The 13,188-nt window shown below is 42.5% G+C and overlaps 1 protein-coding gene and 2 pseudogenes across 1 annotated transcript; 2 read left to right on the top strand and 1 right to left on the bottom strand.

The window, feature by feature from the left end:
• Positions 1-205: 205 nt before the first annotated feature.
• LOC150068363 (olfactory receptor 7E24-like) lies at positions 206-1,120 on the bottom strand. Its single transcript, XM_090325195.1, has one exon. It carries the CDS (start codon positions 1,118-1,120, stop codon positions 206-208), a length of 915 nt encoding a protein of 304 aa, XP_090181321.1.
• Positions 1,121-4,772: 3,652 nt separating this feature from the next.
• On the top strand, positions 4,773-5,896 carry LOC150068362 (peptide chain release factor 1-like, mitochondrial pseudogene; annotated as a pseudogene).
• Positions 5,897-9,597: 3,701 nt separating this feature from the next.
• Positions 9,598-13,188, top strand: part of LOC150068361 (olfactory receptor 7E24-like) — a 7,867-nt pseudogene continuing 4,276 nt past the window's right edge.

Below are 13,188 nucleotides of genomic sequence, written 5' to 3'. Positions count from 1 at the left end.
CAAACTAAAATGTTATACATTAAAAACAAATGAATCCTTCCTCATGAATATCCTTGACACAGTACTCCTGTGTCATCAATTACACTAACTAAACCAGACAAATACTAAGAATGTGTACAGACAGGTAGAATTTACAGGAATGAGGGTTATTTTCTTCCTCTGCAAAACCATATTACAGAGGGATTTTCTACTTCCTGATGTAAGCTCATGGTTTCAACAACCTGCTCAGGACACTTTTGAGGTCTCTGTTCCTCAGGCTGTAGATGAAGGGGTTCAGGAAAGGAGTGACCACTGTGTACATCACTGAGGACACAGCACTGTCCCTGGGAGAATGTGACACAGCTGATCCAACATAAACACCCAATGCTGTCCCAAAGAATAAACACACCACTGACAGATGAGAGCCACAGGTGGAAAAGGCTTTGTACTTCCCTCCTGATGATGGGATTCTCAGCACTGAGGAAATAATTTTATAGTAAGAGAAAAGGATTCCAAAGATTGGAGGAAATCCATATATGGTAGCAGCAACATATTTGAAAATAGCATTTGTGCGTGTGTCTTTACAGGAAAGATCAAGGATTTGAGAAGGGTCACAGAAGAAATTTGGAATTTCCAATTGCTTGAAGTCGGTCATCTGCAACGCCATCCAAATGTTCAGGTGTCCATCAAAGAAGCTGATGAAAAATGACAGAAGAGCCAAGGAGACACAGAGACGAGGGTTCATGAAGAGAAGGTAATTCAGGGGGTGACAGATGGCAACAAAGCGGTCATAGGCCATTACAGTAAGAAGCATAACATCCATACAGCAAAAAATGATGAAAAGACACATCTGTGTGGGGCAGCCTGCACAGGAGATGGCTCTGCTGTGAGTCTTTAGGTTCACAAGAATCTTGGGCACAGTGAGGGAGATGAAGCAGATGTCATCCAAGGAGAGGATGGAGAGGAAGAAGTACATGGGGGAGTGGAGGTGGGGGTCATTGGTGATGGCCAGGATGATGAGCAGATTTCCCAGCACAGTGATCAGGTACATGGACAGAAACAGTCCAAAGTGAATGGATTGTAATTTTGGATCTTCTGAGATTCTCAGGAAAAGAAATCTGTAACCTGGGTTGGATTTCATGTCTCTACATCACTTGGGCAACTGCTCATAAACAAAAAAAAAACATCGCGTTAGGAAAATGAAACACATATCCAGAAATTGTCAACTGTTTGCATTTGAAATCCAAGTACATACAAGTTTAAATTTTGCACCACCCATGCAATACAATATACTCATGGATGTTGGTGAAGTGTGGCATTCTCTTACTTCTAGGATAATCTCACTCTAGGATGCCTTGTTCCTCAGGCTTTTTCTACATGTGAAGTTTCTACGTGTGACACACAGCTGTGTTGAAAAGCAAAGAACAACAGGGCTGGATAGAGCAAGACCACCTGACAGTACAGCGCACCCTTGTGTAGTGTGGGGGAGCAGGTCCCAGGGAAGCAGGGGGGAATCTAAGCGTTTTACACATTTATGATGCATGTCTCTGTCTAGGAGCCTATTTTTGGAGCCAGTGCCCAGACCTAGGCTCTAGGAAGCCTATCCATTGAGAGGGTTGGAGAGTAGGCTTTCCTATAGAGATTGAGATTCTGGGTGGTAAACTGGGCTGGAGGATTTGTGGACCATCCACTGGGGGAAGGGCCAGCAGTAGGTGAAGCCACTAGAGCAATATTGGGTTAGGAGAACAAAGCAGATTCCCAACCATTAGTGCAGTGAATATTTTTTATCCCAATGAAAAAACACAATCCCATCCCATTCTTATTCATCTCTGACATCAAGCAGATACAAATCTACTTCTGGTTCCACTGTACTTGCTTTTTCTGGTATTATGGTATTTGTGGGAAATGGGTAGGTCTGGAAATGTGATATTGACTGAAATAAGTCAGGCTCATAGAAACAAAGAACGCTGAAAATTCTCTTAAACATGGAAATTAGATCTCAATCATCAAGGTGTATGAATACATACAGGGTCTTATGTATCAGTTCACAAACCACACACACAGACACACACACACACACACACACACACACACACAGACACACACACACCACAGAAGGTTAAGCATATGAAATGAGAAAGATTGGCCTAAGAACCAGATCTCCAAGAGGGACACAAAGCATATCTGCCAGTAGTTTCATTGATGTAACATTTTTTGTCATTTTCATCATCATCACAATCTTCCTCCTTCTCCTCCTCCTCCTCCTGCTCCTCCTCCTCTTCCTCCTCCTCTCCCTACTATTTCTACTACTCCTCCTAATCCTCCTCCTCCTCCTCCTCTTTTCAGTCAGCCTCTATGAAAACTTAGGAAACTGGTTTGAGCCATTTATATCCGGCTGCATTTGGTGAGCCACAAATGAGATTGAAAAGCACAGTAGGTAAATAATTCTCCATTATATATACTGGTACCCCGAACCTTCAAACCCTATCTGCAAGCTCACTGAGGACATACACTCTCCAGTCCCCTTGTGTGCAGGGATTTACATGGGCATCCTCACCCACTGTGATGACCAAACCATCTTACCTGTCCTCATGCTGCAGAGAAGACATTCCTAAAAGTCCTTTACCGCCCATCCTGCCCCACTAAATTGCTTAAGCTGCTCAGCTAAGACTCAGGTGGACAGATCTGAGGACCCCAGGTCTGGTGCTCAGCGCAAGTGCTGCCTCTGTCCGCAGGTGAGAGATGAAGACACAGAAGGAGCAGAGATGGTGGTGATGAGGAGACAGGTATAGGACCAGTGTCTTGGAGACAGAGGAGGGAAGGCTCATCCTTGACTTCTATAGGGCCTTGGAGGATTAATACCCATAGGTCACAGTTAACCAACCTGTGTGTATTAACAGGCCAATTTTTTGACATTTGACACACAGGGCTGACAGAATCATAAAAAAAAATTCATGCCAGGTTAAAAATTGCTTTGTCTAGCAAGAAGATTTATAGATTTAAACTTTGGTCATTTATACTTATTTGATGAAGGGCAGAACCATTCCTTTTTCATTTTCATTGGCATTAAAATATGCTTTACCAAAGCCTTATATATTATGGACAAAATAGAGTAACGTTTGTAATATGTGTGTTGTTCTACAATTGATCTACACAAACCATCACCAAGAATATCATTGTTCTACCCTGCGAGTTTTATTTATTTTATAATTATTTTATTTATATGATCATTATTTATACAAACATATCCTTAACTTCCCAGGACGAAATACCTGCAAACACCCAGCTGAGTCCCAATGCAACATCTCTTTGATATTCCCATATGATGTAGCAGAGACCCAGGATTCACTGTAGCATAAGTATGGGGAATGAACTGAACTGAACCCCTTGGAGTGATCCAGAGGATCAGAAACATAAAGCAATAAGTGCACAGAGGCTCTACTGATGTGAGAAGGATTCTTAGTGGCACAGATTCCCCAGTATGATGAGGAACCGGGCAGCCATATGGGAGGACAGTGGCCTGGAAAAAAAAGAAAAAAACAATATGAAGGATGTGAGGATTCTGCTGTTGGTAGATTATCAGACATGGATGGAATCATCCCAGAGCACCCTCAGTGGGCCAATGGAGCCAGGAAATGTGGTATATATACATAGTCATCCATTAGTGAGGACAACATTGTATCATTTGGAAAGATCTGGAAAAAAATTATGTTAACGAGAGTAAGGTAGGCTCAGAGAGGTACAGGATCTATGTTTTCCCTTGTATGTGCAAGGTTCATTTAGCTCACAAACTCCTTAGTAAATACATTGGGCTGTATGATCTTGTATACAAATGTATTCACTGATATATGGTACATTCCAGAAGATCTCAAATGATGTAATTCCATAGAAAGGCAAAATCAATGTTCAGAGAAATAAACACCAGGAAGTGGGGACTGGACAGGATTGGAGTGGCATCAATGGGTAGATGAAGAGGAAAAGATGGGGAGAATGCAAACAAGCATCCAATGTGTATCCTACAAAATTATGAAGAGTGAGTGAAGGGGTGAGTAGGGGACAGTGACAATATTGGAGGGGTGACATTGATCGAAATATATTCATAAACCGCAGAGACTGCTTACTATTCCTTATAGGTGCTATGTTATTGAGTCTTATGATAGGACAGTATGTTTACAAGACATGAGCATTGATGGTTTTTGCCTATAATAAAGCTTTAACTTGAGCCAAAAACAACAAAAGAAATGAAAACTAACGAGTATTACACTACCACATCAAATACCTGCCTCAAAGTTTCTGAAGGCTATGACCAATTTTCCCATACAGCAATGAGAACAAGAAAACTTCAAATCCAAGACGAATTACGCTCTGCATGAGGTGCCAAACTAATCATTCTATGCTAATAATGATCAGTTCAGCAGAGATCCTACTAACCCCAGCTTCTCTTTGCTGTGTCCTAGAGCCCTGGATAGTGGTGGGTGGTTGTGTGAGACATTCCCAGCTCCCCCTACTTCATTCTGCAGAACATCCAACTGGACCAAGAAACCAAGCCAGATAGGTTGTGTAAACTAGCTCAGAAGGTGCTCCCTCCCACCTATTCAGCTGGCTGTCTAACCCACCAGAAGCAACCAGGCCCCAGGACAGCACATCATGGGGCAAGGGAATATTGGTGCATGTCTTTAACACAGGGGGCCAAGAGGAGAAGTAAGTATTTCCTGGGGGTGTTGGCGAAGGCATGGCTGGAAGGCTAGGAGAGGTGCATGAAAACTCCAACTTAAAAAAAATAGAAAACAGGGATGCCTCTCCGGCTTCTTGGGGGCGCCGCTAGGTGTCTCCGCGCCCTCCGGGCACCGGGCCCGGCCCGCTGGGCTCTCAGCCAAGGCAGTCCGCAGCTGGAGGACTTGTTCGCCCGCGGCGGGCCCCTGAGGACCTTCCTGGATCGTCCAGAAGCCCAGTTACAGGGCCGGGGCCCAGAGTTGGTGGCCGCGGCCCGGCTCCTGAGCAAGAGTGTGCGGGACCTGAGGGAGACCGAGGCCCTGCTGTGTGATGAGAATGAAGATTTACGGAAACTTGCAGAAAATGAAGTGGCTTTATGTCAAAAAGAAATAAGTCAGTTGAAGCACCAGAAGAAACAGATGAAAATGATTTGATCCTGGAGGTAACTGCAGGAGTTGGGGGTCAGGAGGCAATGTTGTTTACTTCAGAGATGTTTGATATGTATCAGCAATATGCTTCATTTAAAAGATGGCATTTTGAAATCCTGGATTACTTTCCAAGTGAACTAGGTGGCCTTAGACATGCATGTGCCAGCATTAGGGGATCAGATGTTTATAAGCACATGAAATATGAAGGAGGGGTACACAGAGTACCGGCGAGTACCAAAGACCGAGAAGCAAGGCCACATCCATACTAGCACCATGACAGTGGCAATCTTGCCCCAACCTACTGAGATTAATCCGGTGATAAATCCTAAAGATTTGAGGATTGACACTAAACAAGCCAGTGGAGCTGGGGGTCAGCATGTCAACACCACAGACAGTGCTGTCCGCATAGTTTATCTTCAACAGGTATTGTTTCTGAATGCCAACAAGAGAGATCACAACTGAAAAATAGAGAAACAGCTATGAAAAAGATGCGTGCAAAGCTGTACAGCATGTATATGGAGGAAGAAACAAATAAAAGATATGATGCTCAGAAAGTCCAGGTTGGAACTAAAGGAAGGTCAGAGAAAATAAGAACATACAATTTTCCACAGAACCGCGTCACAGATCACAGAATAAACAAATCATTGTATGATTTGGAAGCTTTTATGCAAGGAGATTGTCTGCTGGATGAACTCATACAGTCACTAAAGGACTATGCTGATTATGAATCTTTCCAAAAAAGATTTACATTGATTTGTTGTTCAAACTTTTCATAATGTAGATTAGGAAGCTTTTTTGATAGCAAGATATGTTGTATATAAATACATAAATCTTGGAAAAAATGATTTTTATGTAAGACATTTAGTGGGTAAACAGGATGGATACTAAGTATGGTCTTAGGAGACAAACCATGTTATTAGTTGACTGATAACAGAATTAATGATTAAGAAGGTATAAAAGTAAATGTTGATGTTTACTAAAATGGATATACCCTAGGACTAAAAAAAAAGGTACTGCAGTGAAAGCATGCACTTCAAGCACTCCTGCTCCCTCATAATGGAGGTTGGCCTGTTAGTGTGTAGCTACAGAACCTTAGTGGCTTGCTGTGACCTACAGCTGCTATGCAGCTGGTGAATGAGGCTTACAGGTTGATAACCTCAAGCCCTTGGGGTCTGGAAAAGAAGCCTCATATTCATGTGTGAACAAAACTTGGGTGGTGAGCCTCACTGAATTTGTTCTGCAACAGGTTCTCCAGAGAAGCAATTCTGGAGAAGCTGGTTGTGTACAGATTTATTGCAACAGTTGGCTCCTAATGTTGAAACTGATGGGTCAAAATCTTCAGTGTAAAAGCATGTAAGAGACCCAGGAATCCTCCCACCTGACTTGTCTTATTTAGAGGAGAGGCTGTTATTTTTGTTCCCTATGGACCTTCAAATGATTAGATGAAATCCACTGACAGGAGGCACTGTATTTTACTCGACATTTCACTGATTTAAATGTTAGTTTCATCTAACATGTGCTTAGAAATAATGTGTTAGCAGATATGTGGGTGCCCATGGCTGGCCTGTGGATAAAACAAATCAGTACCCAAAGTAAAGCAAATCAGTACCTGGTAATTGTGCCAAAGAGTAGGAGAAAGAAAGAGACATTATCTTGCTTGCATCGTTCTACCCATTACCCTGGACTGACAAAGCTTGCTGTGGTGCTGGATGGCTAAGAAGAAATGTGCAGCTTGCTGTGGTTTGAATGTATATACTCCAAAATCAGGTGTGGCTAGTCTGACATATCATCATGAGTCCCACAATAAGTCATGAGAGTTCACCCTTGTGAGTGCTGTTGATGTCCTTATAAAAGTCTTTAAGCCAGGTGCTAGTGGCTCGTGCCTATAATCCTAGCTACTTAGGAGGCTGAGATATGAGGATCTTGGTTCGAAAGTCAGCTTAGGCAGGAAAGTCTGTGAGACACCTCCAATTAACCACCAGTAAGCTGAAAGCGGAACTGTGTCTCAAAGGTAGAATGCTAGCCTTGAGCAAAAGTAACAACTTAATCTTGAACTCTAGTCTGTAGACCTGTGAAAAATGAAGGTATTTTGGGTGAGTATGTTTCTTGGAAGTAATATTAACTGGTAAAAGCACACTCACTGCTATGTTCAGTAGTGTTTTCATACTTGGTCAGTGATGGAAATAAACTATAAATGCCTTAACATTTCAAAAAAAATAGAAAACAATAATAGAACAGGCATCAATTCTTTTTTAGTATCTTTTTATTGTAATTAATAGAACGGTTACATCATATTTGCCAGACAGAAGGGGCACTATTTAACAAAGAACAGGCATCAATTCTGAAGACATTGAACATGCTTTATAAAATATTTCTGTAGATTCCCCAGGAAATACTTTATAGGACAGAACTGTGTCCACGAAGAAAAATGAACCAATTCATCAGTGAAATTCACTAGGGAAAATGTTGAAAATGCACTACGCAATTTGAGGGGACTGGATTCCAGGAGGGAAAAGACTGGGAGAAAATGAGGGAGTTGATGATACTACTCAAGAAGAAATGCACTCAATTCCTGAATTACATAACATTCATCCCTCTGTATATCACTTTTACAATAAAAAAAGAAAAGAACTATGGCGATGAATTTGTGTGTGAGTGCATGTGTTTGTACGTGTGTGTGTGCACGTGTGTGTGTGTGTGTGTGTGTGTGTGTGTGTGTGTGTGTGTGAATGCAAGTTCTGGGACTTGAAGTTAGGCTCTGAGCTTTGTTTGCTCAACATTGGTGTTCTGCTACGTGATCCCCAGCTCCTCTTATGCTTTAGTGCCTTTAGTTGGAGGACAGAGTCTCACGGAATGTCCTGGCTGGCTGGCTTCAAACTCTGATCTCCATATCATAGTCTCCTGAGTAGCTAGTAGTACAGGTGTGAGCCACCAACAACCAGATTTTTAGTCTCTATTTTCAAAGAGTAAATTGCATTGCAGTGTTGCCATGGAAATGGTAAATTCTATGCCTGTTTCTTAATAGTCTTGTGTATCTTTTCAGAAGAAGCAAATAGAAGGGCTTCAAGAGCTGAGCAACCAAAAGAAAATTCTAGAGGTTCAGGAAATACCCACGGAGAATAATTTCAGAAGCTTTGACCTCAGGTGGTAAATACAGCTTACAAATACTCAAACTCAGTAGGCACATAGCCTTTGTTGTCTGTTTAATTTTTTTCTCAAGAGTTTTTTTCAACAGTTGTCCAAGCAGCAGAGAAGCTGACAGTCTCAAAACCGTCACACAGTTCCATCTCCTGAGATTCTAAGATGACCCTGAACTACAGCCCTTCATGGTTAGGCTCTTCCTGTCTATATACTTGATCACTGTGCTCAGAAAATCTTCTCATCATCCTGGCTGACATCTCTGATCCCCACCTTCACACCCCCATGTAGTTCTTCCTTTCCATGCTCTCCTTGCATGACATCTGTTTCACCTCCACCACCAAGTTGCTGGAGGACCTCCAGAGTCACAGCAGAACCATCTTCTATGGGGGCTGCCTCACACCGAGGTCTCTGTTCATCCTTTTTATGTGTGGTGGTAATATGCTTCTGACTGCCATGGCTTTTTTCAGGGTTGTGGCCATTTGTCACACTCCACATTACCAAGTCACCTGGAACCCTCATCTCTGTGGCTCCTTAATTGGATGTATTTTTCCCTCAGTGTTATGGACTCCTGGCTGTACTATCCCTTACTGTTTGCTCAAAGGCAACTGCACTCCTGCCTTTTCAGTGGCTCATTGGACATAGAGTCTCACTGACTTTGCCATCCAGGCTGACGTCAAATCTCAATTCTCAGAAGTATTAGCTAAAATTACAGGTGTGAGCTACAACACCTGGCTGATAACTTTATTGTTTGATTAACTTTTTGCCTTTCACATTGTGTGTGTGTGTGTGTGTGTGTGTGTGTGTGTGTGTGTGTGTGTGTGTGTGTAGGCAGACATTTTATTGGTGACTAGTAGAGAAAAATATGCTGGACTTTGGACACCCATTTATTCATTTACTTTATTTTTGCCAGTTGTGGGGCTTGAACTCAGGGCTTTTCTCAAGGTTAGAGCTCTACCACTTGAGCCACAGCAGCACTTTGAGGTTTTTTCTGTGTGGGTGCTACCGAGGAATCAAACTCGGGTCTTCATGCGTCTTAGGCAGCACTCTTATCACTAGGCCAAACTCCCTGCCCTGGACATCCATTTTTCTATTACTCGTCTTCCATCTCTAATACTGGAAAATCCACAGAGACTGAGATAGCACAGACTGATTTGTGTAATTATGTGCATTTTGCCTTGATCCACTGAGGAGAAAAAAACAGTTACTAATTAGCCTGTCTTTTTAGTCTGTGATTTTTGTAGTCCAGTCTACATTTGTTCTTCTCCTCCTTGGCTGGATCTCTGCATTCAGAAGCGTCTTAGTGAATTTGTTTTTAATTGTATTAGGTACAGCAGGCATGGGAGATCATTCAGAGCTAGATGTGTTGGCCCAGCCCCTACAAAGAAACTTTGAAACTCCGAAAGTTCTGAGGCATAGGAGAGTTAGGAAGGAAAGTGGAAAGAAAATCTTAAAATTTTCTTTATCATCATTCAGGTGGTAGGATTGCAATATCTCAGGAAGTCCATCGTGAATACATAATATACAGAGGTATAGATACATACATGACTATATGTGTGTATATGCACATAGATATACATGCATATTTCTTTTGTGTGTGCTTGGGATCTGGGTGCTGTCCTGTCACGTTTTCTCTCAGGCTGGTGCTACACCACTTGAGCTACACTTCTAAAACTGGTTTTGTGCAGATTCATTACAGATAAGAGTCTCATGGTTGGCTTCCCATTGCAATCCTCAGATCTCAACCTCCTGAGTATCTAGGATTATCGTCGTGAGTCACTGGTACCCAGCTCCAGTTCAGAGATCTTCACTTCAAATGTCTTGACTGACACTGCATAGGCCACGTTGGAGTAGAGGCAACGGCTTCTTCCATTAGAGCCTCAGTTCTGCTCATCACAGTGGGGACGTTTATAGAAAACCCTTCACCATGTCTATAGCATTTATATCATGGAAATGCCCCTTTAGTTGTTCTCACTGGTCCATGTCCATGACGAGCACATACTTCTAATGAGCTACATTTCCAAACCCAAGAAGGGTGTGTGTGTGTGTGTGTGTGTGTGTGTGTGTGTGTGTGTGTGTGCTTCTTTTGACAAGACCTTACCATGTAGCCCAGGCTGGCCTTAGACTTATGGTCCTCCTGCTTCTGCTCCAAAGTGCTGGGATGATAAACTGTAGGTACTTCACATCATGCCCAGTGAATGCATCTCCTTTTGTAGGTAGGCGTTACAATAAAATCATGAAGTGGTCCCATTACCAGGGCGCACACACACACACACACACACACACACACACACACACACACACAGACGAGGTAAGAGGCACACTGTTTTCATTCTAAACTGTCCATTTAATTTCAGTACTAGATAATGCTGGTCCAGTTCAACTATTGTAATATTGAAAGGATATTACATTCCCTTTTTAAAGTGACTTAAGATCTGTTTTATACTTAAATTGTCTTCATATATCTGAAGTATGATTACAAGAAGGAGAGCAGGAAAATCATTAATGACTTTCATGTAAACTGGTTTTACCCCAATTAAGAAAAAGACAGGAATACTAAGTGTAAATTATTCGCATGTCACTATTCCATTCAAGGCATGAAGAGCCAGGGTTATTTTATTTCTTTTTGTATTTCAGTGTATTTTATTGGTTTTTCTTTTTAAGTGTTTGGAGACATACTCACACAAAAAATGTAACCACTGCCACAGAATTCTTCCTCCTGGGGCTCTCAAAGGATCCTGAACTCCAGCCTGTCCTCTTTGGGCTCTTCCTGTCCATGTACCTGTTCACCGTGCTTAGAAATCTACTCATCATCCTGGTCATCACCTTGACCCCCACCTCCACATCCCCATGTACTTCTTCCTCTCCAATCTGTCCTTGATTGACATCGACTTCACCTCCACCACCATCCCTAAGTTGCTGATGAACCTCCAGAGTCACAGCAGAGCCATCTCCTATGGGGGCTGCCTCACCCAGATGTCTCTTTTCATCACTTTGTCATGTACAGATTCTATGCTTCTGACTGCTATGGCCTATGACTGCTTTGTGGCCATCTGTCACCCCCTTCATTATTCATGCATCATGAACCCTCCTCTCTGTGTCTCCTTACTTTGAGTGTGTTTCACACTTGGTCTTATGGAGTCCCTGCTACACAGTCTGATTGTCTTACAGCTTACTGCTTCAGGACTGTGGACATTGCTAATTTCTTCTGCCACCCTTCTCAGCTGCTTCACCTGGCCTGTACCGACAGCTTCAGCAATGAGATAGTCATGTGTGTTATTGGCATCCTGCTTGGAGTTCTCCCGGCCTCAGGCATTCTCTTCTCCTACTGTCAAATTCTGTCCTCCATTTTGAAAATCCCATCTGCAGGGGGGAAGTACAAAGCCTTCTCCACCTGTGGCTCTCAACTGCCCGTCGTGAGCTTGATTTATGGCACAGGACTGTGGGAGTATTTTGGTTCAGCTCTGTCTCCATCCCCCAGAAACTATGTGGTGGCCTCAGTGATGTATGCTGTGGTCCTTCCCCTGCTGAACCTATTCATCTACAGCCTGAGGAACAGGGACATTAGCAGAGCCCTGGAGAGATTCCACACCCAGGCATTCTCCGTGTTTGCTCCTGCAATTTCCAGGTAGGAAATTAATTGGAAAAGTTAGAAAACCAACACCTATTTTTCTAGTGATGCTCACTTTGCATCCCTGAATTTTCACCTTTCAGCTTTGGCTCTTTCCTCATCCTTATTTAGAGAAGGATCTTGGTTGGCAATGTTGGAGAGGGAGATTTGAACAATTTTATAATAGGTATAAAGTTTTAGGCTGAGAGTGGTGGACAATTTGTGCAAGCAGATAGAAATGACCATTACCAAAGGGAAAAAAAGAATCAGTATGAATAATGACACCAAACTGGGTGTGTACAAGACAAATATTTTCTCGTGTCTATTTTCTTTCTTTTGCCATAATGAATGGAAAGCAAAAGCTGATCAAATGTCAAGAAAAGGAGGGATTGGACAAAATGTATTTTATCCTTAAACTTCCTCTGGAGTAGAAGAGCTCAATGGATGCTGATGATGGAGGTTTTTGCTATTCCTTTGTGTCACATGGGATAATTTGGGTAATTAGACTATCGATGAATTTGGAGTAGAAGCCATTAAGGAAAAAAAATTAGCTTTTGGGCAGGGACTTTGGCTTAGTGTTAGAGTGCATGCCCGGCATGCACGAGGACCTGGGTTTGATTTCTCAATACCGCATACGTTAAAATAAGAAAAAGCCAGAAGTGGTGCTGTGGCATAAGTTCTAACCTTGAGGAAGCCTAAGGACAGTGCTCCGGCCCTGAATTCAAGCTGCAGAACTGGCACACAAAAATAGAAAAGAAAAAAATCGTCTTTTATTCCCATTCTTTTTTATTTTTTGTGTGTTGTTTTTAGCAGTCCTTAAAATCTGGCTCTGGGTGCTGTCCCTGAGCATTTACTCAAGAAGCGATCACTCAGGCTTGAGCCACAGCCTCCCTTCTGGATTTTTCTGACTAGTTTCTTGAAAATAAAAGTCTCTCATGACTTTCCTGCCTCGGTTGGATTCAAGCCACAATCCTCAGATTTAAGTTTTCTGAGTATCTAGTGTTCCAGGATGGAACTGCAAATGCCTGTCTCCCTCCAGCCCTTTAGTCTGATTCTTCCAGTATAGTCTGATTCTTCCAGTCTGTATGAACCATACTGTGTTCTCTTTCTGTCAGGGGTGTTTGAATTAGGAAGCTCCTATATGACATTGCTTTCTCCATTTTCAGTATCCATATTAAGCTTCCCTGGAGCCAAAGGCTATTGATTTATGTTGAATGGAGAAAGGAATAGGAGCTGAATGCACTGATTGTGATCCAGTAGAGACAAAGCATAATCCTTAAGAACAGGGGGAGGACTGGTTATTGGCAAAAGTCGTTCTTC

Source organism: Megascapheus bottae, chromosome 1 (genome assembly GCF_031878675.1).
Source record: "Megascapheus bottae isolate mThoBot1 chromosome 1, mThoBot2.hap1, whole genome shotgun sequence".
NCBI classification, from domain to species: domain Eukaryota; kingdom Metazoa; phylum Chordata; class Mammalia; order Rodentia; family Geomyidae; genus Megascapheus; species Megascapheus bottae.
Note: the sequence above shows the minus strand (reverse complement) of the source record. Positions and strands in the feature narration are given on the sequence as shown.